The sequence below is a fragment of the Pholis gunnellus genome, assembly GCF_910591455.1.
Source record: "Pholis gunnellus genome assembly, chromosome: 1".
Taxonomy (NCBI): domain Eukaryota; kingdom Metazoa; phylum Chordata; class Actinopteri; order Perciformes; family Pholidae; genus Pholis; species Pholis gunnellus.
This window is the reverse complement of record NC_136528.1, coordinates 31,505,510-31,527,117: the sequence shown is the minus strand read 5'-3', so window position 1 is coordinate 31,527,117 and position 21,608 is coordinate 31,505,510. Positions and strand designations below refer to the sequence as shown.

The 21,608-nt window shown below is 40.5% G+C and overlaps 2 protein-coding genes across 2 annotated transcripts; both read right to left on the bottom strand.

Annotated features, from left to right (window-relative positions):
* Positions 1-8,559: 8,559 nt before the first annotated feature.
* Positions 8,560-12,781, bottom strand: fgf4 (fibroblast growth factor 4; the record flags this gene model as incomplete). Its single annotated transcript, XM_079159861.1, has 3 exons — positions 8,560-8,750; positions 10,740-10,843; positions 12,385-12,781. 3 exons carry the CDS (start codon positions 12,779-12,781, stop codon positions 8,574-8,576), a joined length of 678 nt encoding a protein of 225 aa, XP_079015987.1. The 3' UTR covers positions 8,560-8,573.
* Positions 12,782-19,358: 6,577 nt separating this feature from the next.
* On the bottom strand, positions 19,359-21,317 carry fgf3 (fibroblast growth factor 3; the record flags this gene model as incomplete). The annotated part of the gene is made up of 3 exons (XM_079157632.1): positions 19,359-19,736; positions 20,059-20,162; positions 21,074-21,317. 3 exons carry the CDS (start codon positions 21,315-21,317, stop codon positions 19,359-19,361), a joined length of 726 nt encoding a protein of 241 aa, XP_079013758.1.
* Between the last annotated feature and the right edge of the window lie 291 nt (positions 21,318-21,608).

Sequence of the window (21,608 nt, the reverse complement as noted above, 5' to 3'; positions counted from 1 at the left end):
TTACAGCTCAACATCTTGACCATCTCAGACTTTTCCCACAGAGACAGACAGGGATGTGTTTTGAAGCGGAAAGAAATGTTGATTGTTAACTGAAAAGTGTTAGTTTTGAAATGGTGAGACTTTTCCTGATAATCGTCGACGAGCGTTGATATGGCTCTCTAATAAAACCAAGTGTTCAATGAATTCTGATGAACTTTAGCACAATTTTAATTGTATGCAAGTCTGTCTGACTTTTAAATTACAGTAATACTACTAACTAAACACTTTGTATTAATGTTGACTGTGCACTATTTTGGCAGTTAGTATTAGAACTTAATGTATTTTAATGTTCTGCATGAAACAGAGAATTAGACAGAATAAATGTGTATGTAGATGTTTTTCAATTGAAGCGAAATGGCCAGCTGTCAGATAATTTGCTTGTTAGAAACAAAGACAGGTTAACAGGAGGTTTGGTGTCGAGGGGTGTTTCCATAGCAGCTTAACCTGGACATCCAGATGTTTAAACACTTGGTTGAGCTGACTGAATGACGTCACAATTTGTCAGAGTTGGGAAATGCACATTTCTTTGTGTTAACTAGTAGTTTGAACAGTTGTGAGCATTACGTGTGTGTGTGTGTGTGTGTGTCCTGCAGGTGTCTGTCCTGTCAGACAGATGATGAGGAGATTTGAATGCTATAAGCACCTGATTTGCCTCTGGACTATCCAGAAACCAGCCAGCTACTTCAACACAGTTTTGTTCTTGTTTGCTCTACTAATTGATGGATAAATATCGCTGTCAGGCAGCATACAAAACTGGAGGGCACTTGTTTGAAAAAAAGGCAGACTTGCTGTGGTGCTATCTTTACTGTTCTTCTCCTTCTAATAAAACATCAGGATAAACAACAAGTGTGTGTTTGTGTGTGCATGTAGTAGCGAGGGGTTGGGAGGCATTTGACCTGAAATCACCTCACCTTTCTGTGTATACTCAGACACCAGTAAATTACTGTTGAATCACTTCTCTCTGTTGGCACAGACGTTAACATTCTCTCTTCACATGCTGCGCAGCTTGAAAGATTCAATCGTTTCATCCCACAGGTGTGTGTGTTTTAGTTTGGTGCAAAGTTCGTGTGTCCTGTACAGCAACAGGAAGGAGGATATCTTTAGTCTGGTTTACAGTCTTTAACCAGGTCAGCCTTGGTTTTGGCGAGCAGAAAGCTGTCATTCTGTCATTCTTTAAGGCTGTGACAGGCTTGTTTTAGCCTTGGCTGCAGCTGAATGGAGGTCCAGAAATACATGTGTAGAAGAAGCTATGTGGACACCTGTCCTGTTGTGGGCAAGGCCACATTGCTGCAGATACACCATCAAAGCGCCAGGCAGCTACAGGGAATGGAAGAAAAATAAAGAAAAGCAAAGCTTATCGTTCGATCTGATGTTAGAATCATGAGGTTCACATCAGAGAATCCCACTCTAGGTATTTAATGAAAGGCTACACATTCCATGGTTGTTTCTATTGATTACGAAATAATAATTCTGTGATAATGAATAGCACGTTTTATTTTTGGTGAATTAGTTTTGATCCAAACATAATCCAAACTGCCTTCACATGGATGAAAACCTGCAAGATTTTGATTTATGTCATATAAAGGCCTAAAAGACATGCTGTTTACATCATGTGTGAACCTCTTTTTGTCTGACCAGCCTCTTGAAACCCAATTTGTCTCTTTAAATTCCCTGAAACTAACTTTAAAGTGGTAGTTCAGCAATTTAGTATTACACTGCCATAAATGTGGGAGACTTCAACACCAACAACGCTAAAGATCCAGAACGTCACAGGCTACAAAAGCAGTGGCGCCCCCATCATTTGTATTGCCAGATGTGCTGAACACCTTTTATGCTCACTTTGATCTCCTCAACAAAGAGTCAGCTGTCAAATCTGCCCCTTCTCCAGAGGACCGGCCACTATCAGTATCCACAGCGGATGTGAGGAAAACCCTGATGAGAGTGAATATGAGAAAAGCGTTTGTGCCTGATAACATTCCTGGTTGTGTACTAAGAACATGTACCAACCAGCTAACTGATGTCATCACTGACACTTTTAACATGTCACTGTCACAGGAGAGTGTTCCCACCTGCTCCAAGACAGCCGCCATCATTCCTGTATCTAAAGGTCTGCAGTGTCCAGTCTAAATGACTACCGCCCTGTGGCACTCACCCTCATTCTGATGAAGTACTTCCCAGCCAGCCTGGACCCTCACCTCCCTCACCTTAAATTTAATCTTTTTTCATTTTAAGATAGTTTTAAACTTTGGTGCATCATGTTTTAAAGTTAAACCATTATTTAATCAGGTTTAAAAATGTATCCTTGTATGTGCAACCCAGAGTTAGAGTCTACAGCCATGCTAGTAGCTCTGTGAGGAGCTATATGCTATAAGGTCAATATTCTATCATGCTCACACTGATAATGCTAATATGCTGATGTTGAACAAGAATCATGTTTACCATGTTTGCCATCCCAGTGTAGCATGTTATCATGCTATCATGCTAACAGTTTTTAATTAGCAGTGAATACAAAGTATAACTGAGGCTGATGGGAATGTCGGTTTCATTTGGTCAAATTAAAGTTTCAACCTGGTGCCACCTGCTCATCAGGACTCTAGCCATTCATTCACAGCCAGCAATTTGGGGTTAAGTGTCTTGCTCAAAGGCATATCAACACTAATGGTGGAGCCGAGGATCAAACCTCCGAACCTCTGATTGAAGGAGGACCCTGCTCTGCCACTGAACCACAGTCGCCCCTACAAATTGTATTTCAAATTTTGAGACAAATTGAAAACCTTATTATTCTGTCAAACTGTGATTGTTTTCCAGAACTTAGAATGATAATTAAGACTATCTGTGGTGTAAAAGATTGAATTCCGCATTGTTTTTTTAAAAAGAGATTCTGAGGGATCGAAAGAGCAGCCAATCATCAGCCGCATGTGACTTTCTGGCTAAGGACTATTGTTTATTTTGAGCATGTCAGGGATTTTTTTAATTCTCTAAAATCTATTATCCCTGTTTTTAATTTACACTTAAAATACACCCTCAAAAAGTGATGTTTAACAAAGTGCAACTACCTCTTCAATATTAGGAATCAAGACTATTTGTTGCAATTTAACTCTACATTTTATGTTATTTGTGTGTAGTGTTGTATTGAGTGTCTTGTATGTTTTTTATGATATATCTTTGTATTATGTATTTTCCTTTGACTGTGTTATTGTCCTGTCCTTGTTTGACCTGCCAAGGGACTGCAGATGCAAATTAGCTTAAGCTACAATCTGGTACAGTGCATCAAATGGAGACATTTATGTTTAAACTGTACATGGTCCCTTTTAAATAAATTTGATTAAATAAATAAATAAATACATAGTGATGCTGGAAGGCCTGCTCTGTAAAGTCTTTGATAAAGCACTCTTGATTTTGGACAACTTGGTGTCGAAATGCATGCAACAGTACAATGATGTATCTTTTGGGTAAACAACAACTGCCAGACACCTTTGGACTGCATTAGTTCAAATCACAGAGATTGCAGAGGACACACACATGTAAGATGTAGTTTAAAATGTCAATGTCTAAGCTGTCCACTTAACCCCAACATGGTTTAATTAAGATATATAAAACTTCCACTGTGCGCAGAAGGAGTGATTGACAAAAAAATTAACACAGGCACAAAGAAACAAAAACCCACGTGCAAACGGGTGTGCCGCAATCATGGGAGTGAACATGCAAGATGATGTGTCTGCGATGCAGCTGGTGTTGTTGAACGGTTCACACTTAGCACTAAAGTGAAGACGTGTGAACGAGCCAATGCTGATCGGGGAGCATAAAATCCGGGCTAAAGTCATGTAGTTTGAACAGCAGGACATCTATTAGTTCATAGTGTGATCATTGGAATATTTGGACTTTAAAGAGCACTGTACCCAACCAACTCGCTCTCACTCCCAATGCATACAAACACAGGACTTTCACCCCGGAGCCCAGTGTGTGTGTCCTGTGTGAAACAAAAAGTAAACGCTGACATTTTGTCAGATGTTAGTCACGTCAGTCATGTGACTCATTAGTGTTGTTAGTCACATGAGTTCATAGTCAAGTGACACATTTTTCACTTCTTAGTCACACAAGTTTAGTGAGTCAAGTTAACGTCAGCTACGCTCTTTCAAAAACCTCACAAAGTGGTTTTATTGTCTAAACCTAACTACCTGTGAAGGCAAAAGTTTATTTTGAAAAGACTGCATTTAAAGATCGTATATTGACACGCCGTCCCTGACACGTCCACAATTAATTAACTACAAGGGTGCGTAGAATGTTATAGTTGGAAGTTGGTGAGAATTAGTCAGTGGAAACAGTTGCACAATGTCTTTTGTGAAGTTTTGACTTGAAACATTTAATTTATACCATAGAATCTGTGTTACAAACTGTGGGCAGTGAAATTTGAAAGATGTGGGTGTTGTTATCAAGCAGATGACAAAACGATACAGGGTTTGGGGGACACGATTCTTATTAGTAGTGCAATTCAGGATAATTTCCACCATTCTTTTGAAAAGCAGTTTCAACTTTATGGAAGTGGAACACTTACTTGTTGGAGTGTCCTTGTATGGTTCACCAGAAAATATGGGTTACTACATTTTAAGGATGCCAATTGTTGTAAAAGTCTCAGAGACAAACTTGTGACAGTGTAAAAAAAAAAATAAATAAATAAAAAATCAACACTGAAATGTGAGTTTGTCTTGTCCTTGAAGAGAGATGCAAACACATTTAAGATGAGGACAGAGTGCCTGTTCTGTCTGGATTAGCACCAGTCACATGCTGTAGGATGTTGCAACTGTTTGTGTGACCCGGCCCAATCCCATCAAGCACATCTGTAATTAAATCAATGTTATTTATAACACCCAATAGTTTGCATTATATAATGAATACACTTTTTGACACACAACCATTTAATTGAAAGATAACTGTATGATAAAAGATAATCTTATTACAAAAACACAGATAAGAACACACCTTACCTTTAAGGGATCAGGATTTTATTGTCAACTTGCCTTAAGTTCGACTATAGACATGTGCACAGCACATACAGTGTGACATTTATTGAGGCCCTGTATAAAACTACAGGACAACTGATAAAAACAATTGATACAAAATTGTCAAAAGACCACAGGACTCAGAATTATAGATAGTACAGTATCATATCACCACCTCTCCAAAGAAAGTCCTTTCCCTGAACACAAATGTCCAGGCAGCAGAGTTAGAAAGAAATATATCAACAGTTTACGATTCAGAACCAGTTTGAGCAATGCAATCCAGTCAGTTCTGTAACTACAGGCTAACTTTATTTTTTCCTGAATGGAGTATGTTTACAGACACACTCCCTGATACACAATTTCACTGCAAAATGGTCAGATCACGTAAATTATATATATTAAAAAAAACATCTTCTCACTACATCCAGCCATTCATAGTATTTTTTTCTGTCCAGGTTTGTTTGTCATATATTTCATATATTTCCCTTTTGTTGTGCTTTCATTAAAATAAAACGTCACGGCAATATTTAGGAACAGTGTTCCTGCTACTCTGGATAATCCTCATAACATCCTGTTAGTGTTCATTGGCACTATATTTTCAGTAGAAATTAGCTCCAGTCAAACCATGTTGTTCTGTGGCTTATCCATAGTGACAGGGACACTGCTTTTAGTGTTTGATGGAGGAGGTCTCTGATGGATATCTCAAACCCTGGGATGTATAAAAACAAAATGGTCTGCACGACTAGATACCAAGAGGGAGGTGAGAGAATGTTTTTTTTTGTAATTTGGGTGAATTAACCCTTTAACAGCGACTTGGGAGGATATTCGGGAATATTGGGATGATGTTGGGCAGTATAATAAAATCATGGAGTGTTTTTTGTGATCAGTGTACAGCAGCCTTTCTGTAGGAGTCCACATGGACGTGAACCATTTGGACCGTCTGAGCAGAAAGCTAGCCACACCAGCCACAGACTGCGGACTTTAAGAACTACATTGGTTTTGCTTGGACTGTAGCTGAATAACCAAATGAGCAGCCGGAGTAGAGGACTGGCCCTGGGTCAGTGACAGAGGGCAGAAAGGTATTCTACTGTAAACACGATGCACACTATGCAAAGCAGGGATACAGGAGAAGACTGAGCACAGCTGTGAGTGCCAGACACACCAGTATACCTGCATGCATCACTGCTGACCAGCTGCAATGTTTGAGAGGAGATTTAAACAGACCCACTGTAACAGGAGACGCTACAGGACTAGCAGACAGTGACTTGTGCACTTATTCTGACAATTTGACATGCATCTCACAGTAGTGAGCCTGCTTAGCTTGGGTCAGTCTCCACACCCATGCTGGTTTGCAGGAATCACGGCCTAAAGCCACTACAGCGACAGTTTGCATGATATTTGCTTGAGCTATTTGCAACTTAATACCTAACGTGTGCGCTCAGTGTGGCAGGCCTCTGCTCTAATGCATCATGACTTCCACTAAAGGCACTCTCACTCAACAGAGAAAAAATTCCAATTCCAACAGGAGTTGGACTGGTTACAATATATGCTATCTTTTGTGGAATGTGGAAGCTGAGATTTCAAACCTCTTAGATTAAAGACTGAATAAGAAAACAGAAGCGCATAGTAAAGAATAAAAAACAGAAAATAGTTCAAATGTCACCAGTTCATTTTTTGACATGGGTTGTTGATGATTGGTGGATTTATTCTGCACCAATGCAAGCATATCAAACGCACCTCGCATCTCCAGACAGCAACTTCCTCCCAGCTCTGTTGGTTTAAAACTGTCCTCCCCCCGAAAGGAATACCAGCACCTTTAGTTACTTCGAGGTTATATTTACAAAATATATAAAGAAAAATATAGGGTTACTGGCCCTAGTATATAGTACAGTCTAACAGCTGTCTCTAAATATTTCTCCCATGATTATCCTTTCTAAAAGTAAATTGCAGGATAAAGATAGCCGGAACGTGACAAGGCGCAACTAGGACAACATGGCCACCAGAGCTAGGCTGCAGTCAACTGCAGAGAGTCACAGAGAGACAGATGGAGACCAATACAGAGAGAAGGAGTCTGGGAAATATATAAACTCCACTGAGCTAGTGCATGGGGCGACCAATGCTGTAGGAATTTAAAGCAAAGCTTGAAAAGGGCTGTTGGTTTAGTAACAGAGGGTGAACAAGAGGGAATTGGAAACTGGTTGTACCGGAACTGTGCCAAACTTTGTATCCTCAACAAATTGAGCTTTTTTTATCCTGAGTATGTTTTTGTTTATTACTACATAAGGAAATGACTGGAGGGGAAATGCACTTAGTAAATGACATTGATGTACAGCCTGAGAAATGCCTTTAAAAAATTGAAGGAAGACTGTCTTTCAAGCTACTAAGATCATTAAAGAAATAATTAGACAATTTGAGAAACACGTTTATTTGCTTTCTGGCTTTTTTCTTGCTGTTATAAAATTACAGCAACAAAGGTTAAAGGGTTTATTGGATTGAGTTAGGAGTTGTTTTATTGCTTATTAAATTAACTTTTCCTTTGTAAGAGAAAGAAGATATCTTCTTTCAAAAAACAAAAATACATAGTATCTTTTTAAGTGAATGCAAATATGATGAAGTGAATGACATGATCTAGGGGGGACAAAATTTGGCACACCACCGGCAGTATGGTAAATATCTGTTCAACTGGCACAAAGTTCCCCAGTCCCGAGCGATGCTGCCGTCCCGCTTCATACCAGCAGGCAGACTTATTTCTTCCAGTCCAGCAGCTACCTGACAATCAGACACAACTTGACACAAAGAATAATCCTATTCTACAGTCTAGGCTACAGTTTCTCCATTGCATTTCAGCACTTTGACCTTGCCTTTAACCGCCCAAATTCCACACTTATAGAATGTCAAAGAGGATGCCGCTCTCTATCTGCAGTCTTATAGGTCTGACTGAGATTGACAGCAGAAAAGTTCAAAGTTCACCCCACCCCTGGCAGGTCTATAAACAGACCAGTGGAGGTTGTGGGGGTTCTTCGTCTCCCTCCTCCTCTCCCTCTCTCTCTTTTCCCCCAGCAGTAAGATGATACTGTTTCAATTAGGCTCCAGTGCCACACAAAAGAGCTGGAGCATTTGGCAATCAGTGTCACTTCGGACACATTATTTAGGCTCAAAAAGGTCCTGTTTTGATGAGAATAATATTTTAAATAAAAAATATTGTATAGCCATAAACATGCACTGTTGCATATTTTCCAATCAGTGCAAAGTTAAAAAACCAACATCCGTAGACAGGAATCCATTCAGTAGCAGCAACAATCTGATAAATTAGAAAATGAAGATATAAATAACGCGTTTAGCCTCTTTGACCCCCCCCAACAGTGAAAAAACAAAAACCCCTCCTTAAAAAAATTGTTAAACATAAATACAAAAAATGAATATATACACAGCTAAAGAAATATGATACACTTGCATAAGTGAAAGTGCATCATGGTTTGGAATCCCCCTCCCCTCTCTGTCTCCATATTGAGGTGAAGTCTATTTATGAAGCCACTAGATTCTTGGCAAGAAATGTGTCACCGTCATGGCGGGTGACACTCGGTTTCCTCTTTTTGTTTTGCCGTTCTTACTCAGGCCAATGTACATCCTCGGGTAAGCCACTGACTCGTAGGCGTTGTAGTTGTTGGCAAGGAGCTTCTCTTTGAACTTGCACTCGTTGTTGTAGTGTAACTGAAAGAGAAAAGAGGGAGATACACACTATAAGGATTATTTAAAAATGCTGATTGTTTAAAGGCAGAGACAAAACAAAGATTCTGGGACATTTGTACGTGTGTGTGTGTGTGTGTGGGGGGGGGTTCAAGTCTGTATTGTTCTTTGTGATTACTATCAAACAATTGCTTTATTTCTGACCACAAAGCTATTGTACAGTAGTTGTTTCAGTCAGAGATTTCGACAAAAAATTTGATTGTCAAATGATGAATGATGTGAATGAGGCAGGACTCAGGACACCATGCTCGGATTACACTATTTTCTCTCAGGAAGTGGAATAATAGTATGTGATGTTGGACTCATGAGGCTGTTTCAAATTGAATTAAGTTATTAACTTATTTTAGACTGTTGCTTCATCAGCATATGGTGTTGTATTCTTTAAAGGTGCAACATATAATACCGAGCCATCTACTCCAAAGAAACAGGGGCAGCATTTCACCTCTACTATTGTGTCCATACAATCTAAATCTACAGTTATTAAAAAAGCTAACTACTAAGTGACTGCAGGGTAGGAATACGTTACATTCTGATAGCTTATTTATTTGCTTCATTTAGAGGCTGTGGCAACTTGGATTTGGCCGGCAAAAGATCCCAGCGCCAGGAGTCACAACTAGCTGGTGGAGCGCTGGGTCTAACCTGTGTACGGCAGCAACACAATGTTTGCTGATTGGGTGGGGAGTCAGGGCATCTAACCCCCAGGGCTGGGGTTTTCAGTTTCAGTTTGAGCTAACTGCTAGCTGAAGCCCATGTTATGGTGCCACCGCATGCTGTACTCTCGGCGAAGCAGCCACCTGCTGGTGGGGAGGATGAGGTGAGGGTGTAGGTTGTTTTCTTGTTTCTGCCACTTTGGATTTCAACCAATAAACTAACTGTCAAAATGTACACGGACCCTGAATGTATTATTGAAAAGCCCTCGGGACAGCTTCTTCATCCTCACATGTTGGACTGAGACTGGACGCTACAGTGACTAGCTATTGCATCTTGAGGAACAGGCGGTTTTACAAGACAGGACGGGCTGGGGCTAGCTGGTTAGCATGCTCATTTCAGTAGATATCTCTGCAACACAATACACAGATGTCTCTGACATAACGTCAGCACTGCAAGCTCTTCACATTCTGTTGATAATGTTTCTTCATTTAATTAATGTTTTAAGCTCAAATTCTGGCTAGATCTTACACATTGCACCTTTAAAAGAACCAGGAAGTGCTGTTTGTCCATACATTGGTGCTCAAAAGTGGATTGAGTCGCATCAGGTCCGTAACTTGAGCAGTAAGTTTGTGAAAGGCAAGTCTTTCTCAATTCTTCTAGCTCAACTAGCATCAACTAGCTGGATTCAAACCAGTGATTCAATTATTAACTTAATTGTGCTGCACCATTAAAACTTAATAACTGGCTTAGCTTCATCACAGCAGACATTTCAGCAGCATAACAAGCTGTTACATCATTCCTCCATCGATTGGGGACCAACCATCCAATAAAGTTAAATGCTAGTCCTTTGTAAATGTAGGAATTAGTTTTTCACATGTCTGCATACATGAAGCAATGCGTTTCAGAGTTAGTGGTAGTTGGTTAGTATTTAGTCTTTGATTTTGATGTTATTGGCATATTCATTTTCGTAATTTGAGATATATTGTGTTATTTTGGTAAAAATCTTCTCAATTTAGATAATTAATAAATAGCATTTGATTAAGTTTCAGGTAATTTTTCAATCCGAACAGGCCATATATTAGCAAGCTGATGCAACTTTTGTCCATTTTATGCTAAGCAGCAGTTGTGTATAAATACTAGCATTGGTATCAACTTCTTGATGACACCAAGGGAAGAAAAAAAAACTGGTGAAAACTCTGGAGATACTATGGAAATGATTTGAAATGCACATTCCAGTACTTTCAGACTTAATGACAGCAATAAATGAATAATGTGTCAGTCGTTCACAGTGTTCGTACTCACAGAGCCGTAGAGCTTGCCTCGCCGGTTCATGGCCACAAAGAGTCTGCTGCCAGCGCCCAGCAGAGTCACCACTCCTCTCTCCACCGGAGAGATCTGCAGAAGACCTTCAGGGAAAACAAATCATACACACTGAAACATACTGGTTTGATGGAGAGAACCCAACCGGCTGCTCCACACTGAGACACTTACATTACTGAGAGTGTCACAGGAGATGAGCTGGAAAGTCAGGAGCTCATTAGAAAGCTAAAGAAATCAGTTTCTAGCTGAGATTCAAGCTGTAAATACTGATGACCACGTATATTCAAACATTTAAAAGATGATACAGTGTGCTCTTTGATGCTCAACAACAGAAGTAGATTCATTTTGGTTTCACCCTTATTGGGTTTGGTAAGATGTGGCGCTGTGCAAGCCTGATCTCATTGTGTATTCGTTTTTATCAGTAAAAGTGAAAAAGTAGACAGTGTGAAGTCAATCTGTCACTGCAATGAAATCCTAATCAAAAGTGTATTTGCTTACTAAGGTATTCCATCCATATTCCTAAACTGAGTTTAGACATTATTAAATATCACGAAATATTTCATATAAAATAGGACTTTCAGAAGTCACAAAAAGACCAAAAATTCCTCTGAGGTGTGGTTGCTAACTTGTAACAACTGACCATATCACAACATCTTGTCAATCATCAGTCATTATTGTATTCTTTTGTAAGTCTACGGAGGTAAATAGTATTAAATGCAGAGATATTTGAAGGTTTACTGATTTTCTCACTTGGCCTTGACATGCTGGGTTACAGCCCACTGAGTGTGTCTCCTTTGTTCCTGCCAACATTTTAAAATGCTTTACAGTGGCTTGAATTCCTCGCAGAGATTTTCTGTAATGTATCTCCCTGAATCTTTGTGCCTTGTCTCAAAATAGTACAGAGGCAGCACAAAAAAAACAACATAGTTTAAGTTTTCCAAGACAGCCTGTCAGTTCCGCAGGTCGCCTTTTTGTTGCTCCAATAGGACCGTCCTCCACAAACACGGGATGACAGGGATTACATTTGACATGATAGGGATTTTTTTGTTTTGTTATTCTACGTGTCTGCAAATGTGAGTCAGAGTATGACTTTGTCTTGGACTGCTGGGGTTAATCTGTTTTAACAGATGGGTCTATGAACTGTGTCCTAACTTTAGGTGCTGCTGGCCGCTGGTCTGGATCACAGCGAGCTCTGGTTACACACAAGGCGGAAGGCACCAGCGCATAAACTCAGCGGCGCTACGGAAGGAGTCCAGATGTTGGCACTAACGCATGGATCAATCAGTTTATCTGTAAATTGTTCACTGACAACACGAGCAGAATCTCATGCAACATAGTCCAGTTCACTGGAGTGAAAAGTAAAGGTTTAGATCAGCATGAGGGGAAAGTCAGCGACTGAAAACATGCTCAAAATAAGATTGTTTAGTCATTTAGTTTATTTCCCTAAAGCTATTTAAAAAGATTTGATGCACTTTAACGGTAAATGATTGTGTTGTTATTGTTGTTAAAAAAACAACTGTCCTATACACTGTGAGAAACTGACTTAGAATAAAAGTGTCAAAAGTGAGGAAATGAATAATCAGTTGCATATAATCTATCTAATTAATAAATAATTGACACAACTTACTGTGACCATTTTCATTGTGTACTCCCATTATTCTACCGTCCGGTAACACCTGAATATGAAAGCCGATCCCCACGTTGCAATAGAGGCGCCGCAACCTTTTAATGCCCAGGAGATAGTCGCTGTCCCGGCTGGTCTCCTCCCTCTTCTCCCCTGGGATCCGCGCCAGAGACCGGGAGTAGAGGGCCTCCCAGCGCTCCGCTGTGCCGTTCAAGCCGAGGGCGCATCCCGCCAGTCCGGTCACCAGGCCCAGTACCAGGACAGTCCGCAGGGCCACCAGAGAGCCCATCCCGGGTCTGGCTCTGAAAGCAGCCTCCCGGCGTTTGCCTTTCCAATGAAGCGAGAATAAAAAGAAGAAGCAGCGACGCGTCAGAGAGGAGCGTGTGGATGTTGCGCTCATTCCCAGACCGACAGGCGCACTGGCTTTAGCGCCGGAGCGACATTGATCTAGACGCTGTGCAGCCATGCCTCTATATTTATACCTACAAACCCATTACATCACAGCTCCGCACCTAAAAGAAATCTACAAACTAGCCTCACAAACAGTGCTGGAGGCTTTATTGAAATCAAATAATAGCTGTCTTATCTGAGACAAAAGTCAGAGTTTGTAGAAAATACATGAATAAAGGCGTTATTATGATAAAAAAAACTTCTTTGTGTAAGGCTTTCATTATCAGCAGCAGAATATCATAATTTATGTATGGGAGGATGTAAAATAGGAAACGGTCAAGTTAACAGACCGTGGTGTCGAGACAGGAGACAGTTATATAAATGAACAATAACAGGAAAAAACACAGGTCCAATTCAACCAGATGAAAAAAGCTCTAACTTAAGACTGGTAGAAGGGAAATCATGTCCTGGGCCCTTATAGAAAACAATGGTAAGAAATAGAGAGTTTGCAGAGTGATAAGTAGGCTGTCATTGTTGGCCAAAACATTACACGCTTCTGACATTACAACTGAATCAGTTGTCAAGTTTGTGAACTGTAATATGTGTCAATAGAGCGTGTGTCCTTTTTAGTAATAAAATAATAATAAAAAAACTTGTATGGCAAGAATATATATATCAATATTTTTTTAATTGTATTCTACACAACCTGAAGTTTGTCTTGTTTGTGTACTCTTATTATCTGATGTTACTGTGTCTCTTCAGTACTAAATGCTCTTTCTGTTTTGTTGTGTTGATGGCAAACAGGGAAACCAGTGTGCTCACCATTGCAGATGTCATCTCAGGACTTTTGTAGGCCTACAACAAAGTAAGTAGTATCAATTTGGTGTAATATTGTATTAAAGACAGCAATATTCACATTATTCTCTGAAATTTTAGATTTTTGTTCAATTCTTTTTTTGTTTTAATTATATTAACAAACTGTTGTCATGGCAGCATGTCTTTGATGTGTCATCCTTGACAGTGATTCAGATGCACTGGTGTATTGCTTTTGATGTCCATTGAAATAAACCAAACTAAATGGCATACCCTTCCTTTATTTCACCATTTCATCACTGCTATTATCCTGGCTTAAATATATGTTGAGCACTACCATTTACCCTCTCTGCCGAGTGTCCTATTATTTATCTCTATGTTCGAGCACTGAAGGTCTTCCTTCTCTGTCAGGCCAGAGACAGAGTCCTTTGATCTCTGGGGTGGCTCAGTCCTGCTCCTCATTGACCACGCATGAAACGTTTTCTCACGTTCACATTCGGGTGATCTACAATATACAACAACATTGTTTCTTTGTGTGCTACAAAATGGCTGCATGAATGCAGTCAGATCTTAGAGACAGTCCTGTGGTTTTGAGTCCCCAAAAAATGGCTGACATACCAGCCAACCATCGGGACCCAATCTGGTGGACCAAAGGACCCTCAGGATGCATGGACCAAAATAATGCCAGTAGTCCATTTAAACCTCCTGGATGGCTGACAAGGCCAACTGTGGACTACTGGACCTCAAGGACAACTTATTGACCGCCATACCTCCAGGAAAACGAATGGACTCCTGGATCTCAAGGACAACTTATTGACCACTGAAGCTCCAGCAAAACATATTTCTGACCTCCAGGACAACTTATTTGCCACTGGAAGCAGAGATAACTAATGTGCTAGATGCCCTGGACCTCATGAGCTGATGGACTCCTAGACTATCAGAACAACTGATGGACTTCTGAGCTCCAGTATAGCAGTGAGAGTACTGGATCACCTCATATGCTGGAAACAAGTTGACTGACATACCATCACACCTTCAGGGAACCTGATGGATTGTAAGACTTCTGCACCACCAATATGCTGGAAGGCTGAAAAGATGGATATTGCGGATATTATGAGCGTTGGGACACTGGTCCTCTAGAGTCTGAGCTGGCTAGTTCAGAGTGTTCCTGGAATTAAAGTCCTGAAGTGAGCCGAGTATAGCGGCAGGTTCTGTGCTGTAACTGTCCATGGTTCTGTAATCTCCTATTATCACTCTTAATTAAAATGATGTCGAGATGTGTCCCTCCTTCGTAAGTTACTGTATGTGCAGCTTTATTTTTTGTTTATGTTGTACTGAAGTCATTGTGGTTTTAGGTTGCATTTACGCAATGAATTATGCTGAGGGAAAGAGGTTTTAGATTTCACTGAGTGACAGCTGCAATTCAGATCCTAAAATGTCTCAACATACAATACAAGCATTAATTCTCTGACTTGTTTATTCAACACTTCCAAAGCTATGCACTGCATCTTCTTGTAATTCATAAATACAGGAAAATAACCATGCTTTTTAAATTTACTTTTGATCAAAAAGCATTATCACTGATTCTAACTATTAAAACACTCCCCGTCTACTCTGCTTTTCTTTGCCCCAAGAATTTGTTTTAACCAAAAATCAATCTTAAAGTTTGAAGAGCCACAGATAAAAGTAATTTTCCAACAATGAAAATATGGTGTACATAACACCTACAGAAAGTGAGTTGAGATTCCCAATGTTGTGGACATCAAAACCAAATCTTTTCACACACTAAGCATGGATCTGTTGGACAGAGATATGATTAACGTATCACATGTCTCTGTATGGTGTGAAAAGGTGTCCTACCTTACAGTGAATGTGTTTATCAGTGTCATGTTCTGTGTATCCAAACAGAGGTGGAGCGATATTTCCTCTGATATTGTTGGCACAGTTCAGTTGGATGCTGGCCAGCTAGACAGCTGTTTCTGAACTACTGCCAGACTGGAGTCACTCCGTGACTTGTACCAATGCATTTGTCTACATTATGCAATTCCCTGTGGAAAATGGGTAAAGTTGCCACATATAGTCCATTAAGGTCTTCTGCAGAAGAATTTCTTATTTAGGTTTGTATGTCATTTTTAAAAGTAATACTTTTAAGTGGCTTTTCTTTCTAAATATTCAGATTATGGCAAAATTGTTTATAACTGTGTAAAACTATTATTTATTTCAACAATGGTTTTGGTTTAAAGGCATGCAATTCGGCTGAGCTTTTGAAAACCTTTTCATTCTGTAGGTGAAAACATTAACATTTTGATGATTGTTGAAACATCACTTCGGTCATGAAGAACAACATTTTATGTACTTTGCTTTTTTGTTACAACTAAAGACTGAAATATTTGGAAATGTTCTGAGTTAACTGGCTGTGGGCTGCCTGCAGAGGGCATTGAGCAGTTCTGCCAAACTCTGACTGATCCAATTAGATGCACAAACCACTGCTGTCTGGAAGAGAGAGACCTATCTGCCTCTAGGGGTCACTATTTACAAGTGAACACCCAGTTACTGCAGTCACCCACTATGAGCTCAGGGACTATGTTCATGTCTAATCCTAATAATAACTACACAGCGCACAGTTCTTTCATTTAGTTATTATTAGGAGAGAGTTAGATAAAAAGTCCCATTCTGACACATTTTCAACATTCAGTATCAGCAGGCACCAAGTACAAATTCTGTCTGGGAACCATTAGTTTATTTCCATACACATGTAACATGATGATGATAGCATAAAAAAACACCCTTTAGTTATTTGTGTGAAAGGTGTGTGCACTTGTAAAGAAAAGTCAGTGAAAAAAAGGTTCTGATGAGGTGCTCTTTCAAAAGGTTTAAATAACAACTTTATTAATAGTTTATAGATAGTGCTTTTCAGATCAGTTATACGTCTTTAACAACAAGCTATTTTAAGGCTCAAAGGAAAATGGTAAACACGCAGTTATAAATTGGTATGTAAGTTGGTAATAAATTAATAAATGCTTACTAAGTTGTTAATGAATAGATTTTCGTCCAGATCCTCCGTCGGCAGAAGATAAGTCTTCACATAGTCCAGTCAGACAAAAGGATTTGGTTTAATGGAATGGTTTATAACTAATAAAGCATTTGTACATCTTTATTAAATTTGTTTAAGGCATGCCATTGGTTACAACTTGGAAACCTGTATAAAGGGTGCCTTATTGTAGAGGTTCTGAGATAGCTTTTAATATGAACAGAGATTTTAAAAGGGAAAAATGTGTCCCATTTACTGAAGTTGTGGCAAACGGGATCTTCGGTGTTTCACTTTCTGAATGATGGGCTTAGAATTATTTAGGTAATATGTAATTAACATCAAAACGCTCTCTAAGGAATCCCTGCACCCCATTAGCACAGCAGATATTGCAGATGAATGCTGTTATTATTGCCCGGCTGATAAATCTTAGTAAGGCAAATCCTTTAGCGGGATGTCATGGATAGAAAGAGCATGTCGAAAAAGATTCAGAAGATAAATGTTGCTAAATGAAACAGACAGGCAGGGAGACGGGCCACAAAAGGCCCTCACCTCTCTGAAGTCCCGCATTCCTGTGAGTAATATTAGAGTTTGGCATTCATAACAAGCCATAGCAAGGTGTTACACTTTGTATGACACAGTTTCTGCTTTCAGCAGGGCCTGTCTTGTTTGTCGACTCTGTGACTTTTGGTCAGTGTTTAAAAAAAAAAAAAAGCCCAAAAGTCTCAGGCGACATCGCTTCCCAGGCCCCCCTTGGGAGGAGCTATTGTCCGGGCCAGGAAGCCTCCCCAGCCCGCAGGTATAGAATAACAAGGCTTTATATGCAGCTACCTATAGACGGGAGCGAGGCAAGGCAAAACCTGAACATCCAAAATAGTCCCAATGTTGCTTGTGACGAATTTTGCATGGATGGCTATCTTTGTAGTTTCTGCTCAGCCGTGTTGCAGCAACAGGTGCAGCACTTTAACAAATGAGCTGTAGCAGGGAGAGAGGGATAATGTCAAATGTAGAGGGAGACTGACAGAGGAGTGGGGGCAGGGGTGCACACCCCCTAAGTTGTAATAAACCTAACAGCCACACCTGTCTACAACTGCTCTCCACAGGAGAAATACGGCACAGCAGGCTGTTCTCTACGGGAATACACTGGTTTCACAAATCATTATTGACTGTTTCAGTACTAAAAGTTACAAGTAACGATGAAATAATCCTTAGGTTTGACATTTTACAATGTATTGACAGTATCGTGGATTTTATTTTACTAATTTACTTAAACTAAACGTAAATCTGTTATTATCATTTGGATTGAATGGGTAAAAAAAACTTTATGTGATGGAGGAAAAGCAGAGAAGCACATTGGTTCTGGGTTAAAGTACAGCTGTTTTTCACTTCTCGTTAAAAACAAAATGTGCTATTGTGTGTGTCGAACGGTGCTGCCTTCAGAGAGCTGCGGCCGAAAAACAGAAGAAAAGAAAAGCTGAAACTGAGACATCATCAGCTCAAAAAAAAAAAAATTCTGTTTAACAAGTACAACCTTGGTTTACCTTTAAAGAATAAAAACAGATATCTGATTTTAGAAATAATGTTTCTTGAATGCTGGTGTTTTTAGGTTTGGTTGCTTAGTTTGGTACACATGATGTCCAAGCATTGTTTTCAGTATTTCAACAGGTCAAAATCCATCATCCAAATCCATCATCCATCCATAGATCCAACATTGTGACTAACACACTGCATCGAGCATCCGCAGCTGATGTAAACTGCATTTATCTCTCTAATAACACGTCTTTTTTAACAGAGAAAATCACTCTATTCTAAGTATGAGAAGACAAACTTTGGAAACTTGTTTGAAGAAATCAAAGAAAGGTTAGAACAAATCAGCCGGTTGTTTCCTCGGGTCAGTACCATCGTGTTTTATATTGGAACCAGGTGGTGAGTGAAAACTATGAAACAAACAGCAACATTGGGAAAATACAGAAATAGAATTATCAATAACTTACAACACAGGCACCAAATAAATATTCATCTCATTAGTAAAAATATACAAAGTTTATCTTTCAGTTTACAGACAGTAGACTATCACATTGTAACACACGTCTCACACTGTTTCCCTTTGAACCTTAATGTGAATCTGACAAAAAGTGCTTTGCTGATTAAAGTCCTCTCTTCAATATCCATCTTATTTGTTAGCACTTCAAATTAGCAAAAATATTGTATAATATCCTGTTTGTGAAATGAAAAGCTATAAAGTCGCTGTACATGCATAGTGCATACCGTATTTACAATAACAGAACCACTTTTAAGGCGTTTTGCTCCATGTGAAGTATTTCTTGTACAAAAGTAGAACTTCTTAAAAAGTAAGATGGACGTTTTCAACTATATTAATACATTTGTTCACACGACAATAGCATTTTAAAGGAATTAAAGACAGTCTGTCAGTAAATAGAAGGTTATATAGCTGTGTGTGTGTGTGTGTGTGTGTGTGTGTGTGCGTGTGCGTGTGTGTGTGTGTGTCAAAGTCTACTGAAAGTGTTAGATTTGATAGGCCCCAACACTATGTCTTTTCTTCTCCTTTGGATTTGTTTTTCTCTGTGCATCAACAACAACAACTTCTGCTAATCCAGTAGGCAGAATCCAAGCCATTTCTCCACATCCTCCACTGCAATCAAGCTACAATATGTGCTGAGATGAGGGGCTCCATGGTTGGATGAGTCAGAGGGCAACAGGGTCATCTCCCGCCATAGAAATCGGCTCAGTCATCTGGCCGTCGGCCCCGGCCTTTCCTGGCACGATGTCGGCGTCTGCGGCGGTCACCTCGGCTGCCGTGCTGATGCGCGTGTTGGTGTGCGCTCCGACTGTCTCTCAGCCGTCTCACCATCTCATGGTCCTTGTTGCCCAGCACCCGAGGCAGGAAAAGCGACGCTTTGTCCGTGCTTCGGGTTTTGAAGCCTCGCCGCGGCCGGCCTTTGCCGTTGATGGAGACGTACCACTGGCGCTTTGCGCTGGCGCGCCGCTTGCTGCTGCTGCCCGGTGGCAGCGGCTGCTCGGTGGAGTGGTGGCGCGACGCGTAGGTGTTGTACCCCAACTCATGGATCCGCTCCACAAACTCACACTCTTTGTTGAACACTTCCTGGGGAGACGAGAAAAGAGAAAACAGTGAGCCACATTTGTCATGAAGCTTGTCGTATGGTTTGGTTTGGTTCTCAAAGACACTGAGAGGGTTTCCATTCGCTCAGCTCCGACAATACCCTCTGCCACTGTCAGCCATAAAACAATACAATTTAGGCTACTCCAGATAAACGTGTCATGTTACAGCAGATAAACGTGAGAGCCAAATCTTTCGGCCCTGTCATATGGCCTTTAACCTGCTGCCTCTGGGCCAGTGTCAGCTGCAGCTGTATGTGGTGTGGAGAAGGTGTCACAGTAGAATATGAGATACCATCTGTACCCACCGAGGCATACAGCCGACCTTTATCATTCATGGCCAGATATCTGCTGGAGAAAAGCCCTTTTATGGCCACGACGCCCACATCCACTGCTGTAATTTCCATAATGCCTGCAATACAGATAAACATAGGATAAATAAATACAAATAATAAACATAAAACAGGTATATAACATAACCTATAGCTGTAGGGCGACGTTTAATAGAAGATGTATCATGATTCTTTTAAACATCGTTCATGCACTGTAGATGTATCGACCAGCCCACCAACTAATTCATGCTAAAACAAACAAACAAACTTTGGTCACACTTCCAATAAAGGAATTAATATCCGGTTGTTTGACACTTCGTCCCGCTCCATTCAGTATGTTTATTGTGTTTTTTTAATCAGTGCTTGATTAGTCAATGGCCTATTCTGCGCTGTAGAAAGGCTCTAATGGTCGCTGATTAGATAAATACATCCGCTAGGACAGCGCCTTTGTCCCGCCTGGATGTTAATACTTTGGTTGATACTTCTAATGGAGCTTAACCTGCATGTCAACAGCTTTGCAATGACATGATTTCACACACACACACACACACACACACACACACACACACACACACACACACACACACACACACACACACAGAAGTCAGCTACCACGGACGCGCTTCACTAAGTGACTGACAGTGAAACTGATAGATCCTGATACATTCATCATATCGGAATTAACTCGAATATATAAATAAATAAATAACACCACATGCAATACTGAATAATATACACTTTCATACATTTTAAGCATAGGCTACATGTAGAGCATAGGCTATATTTAATTTACCCTAAAAGTGCATCTGAATGTGTTTTATTTCATTCCACAAATCTGCATCTAGAACCTTCATTAAAAAATTCTAATTAGCACTGATAGAAAAAAATGGATAACATTGTGTCACATTATAGTCTATATCTTGAACTTTTCTGTGTTCATTTTGTCAGTGTTGGTGCAGTTGTCTGTGCGTAAAACCGCGTGAATACTCACTAAACGGATTGTTTTCCTCCAGTGATCCATCTATTTTCCCATTAGGATGGATTTGTAAATGATATTTAGTAGCGCAGTAGAGTTTCCTGCGTCTTGGCGCTCCTCCGAGGTGTTCATACACTCCTCCGCGGCCCCCGGCGTCCCTCCGCTGCCGGGGGTCGCAAGCCTGGCCCGGGGTGCAGCGGGCCAGGGAACAAACGGAATCCAACAGGCTCAGCAACACCAGCAGAGGTATCATCAGCATTGTGGCATGGCCTTGGAGCGACGATTGTATCGAAAAAATGGAGAACCCCTGCCCGGTTCTCGGGGTCCCATTAAAGTGTCGGGGCCCCAACGCTCGTGAGCTCCAGCCTTGCGCACATCCGAGCCCGAGAGATACCGCTGACTGCACTGCCGCCCTCGAGGTGGGATCCGCTCCTCGCCTCTGCTGCTGCTGGAAATCCCTCCTGCGGATCTGACTGAGAGCCTCTGCTCAGACTGAGCGCAGATATAAAAGAGGCTTGTGGCGACAATAGACTGAACTCCGACCAATTGA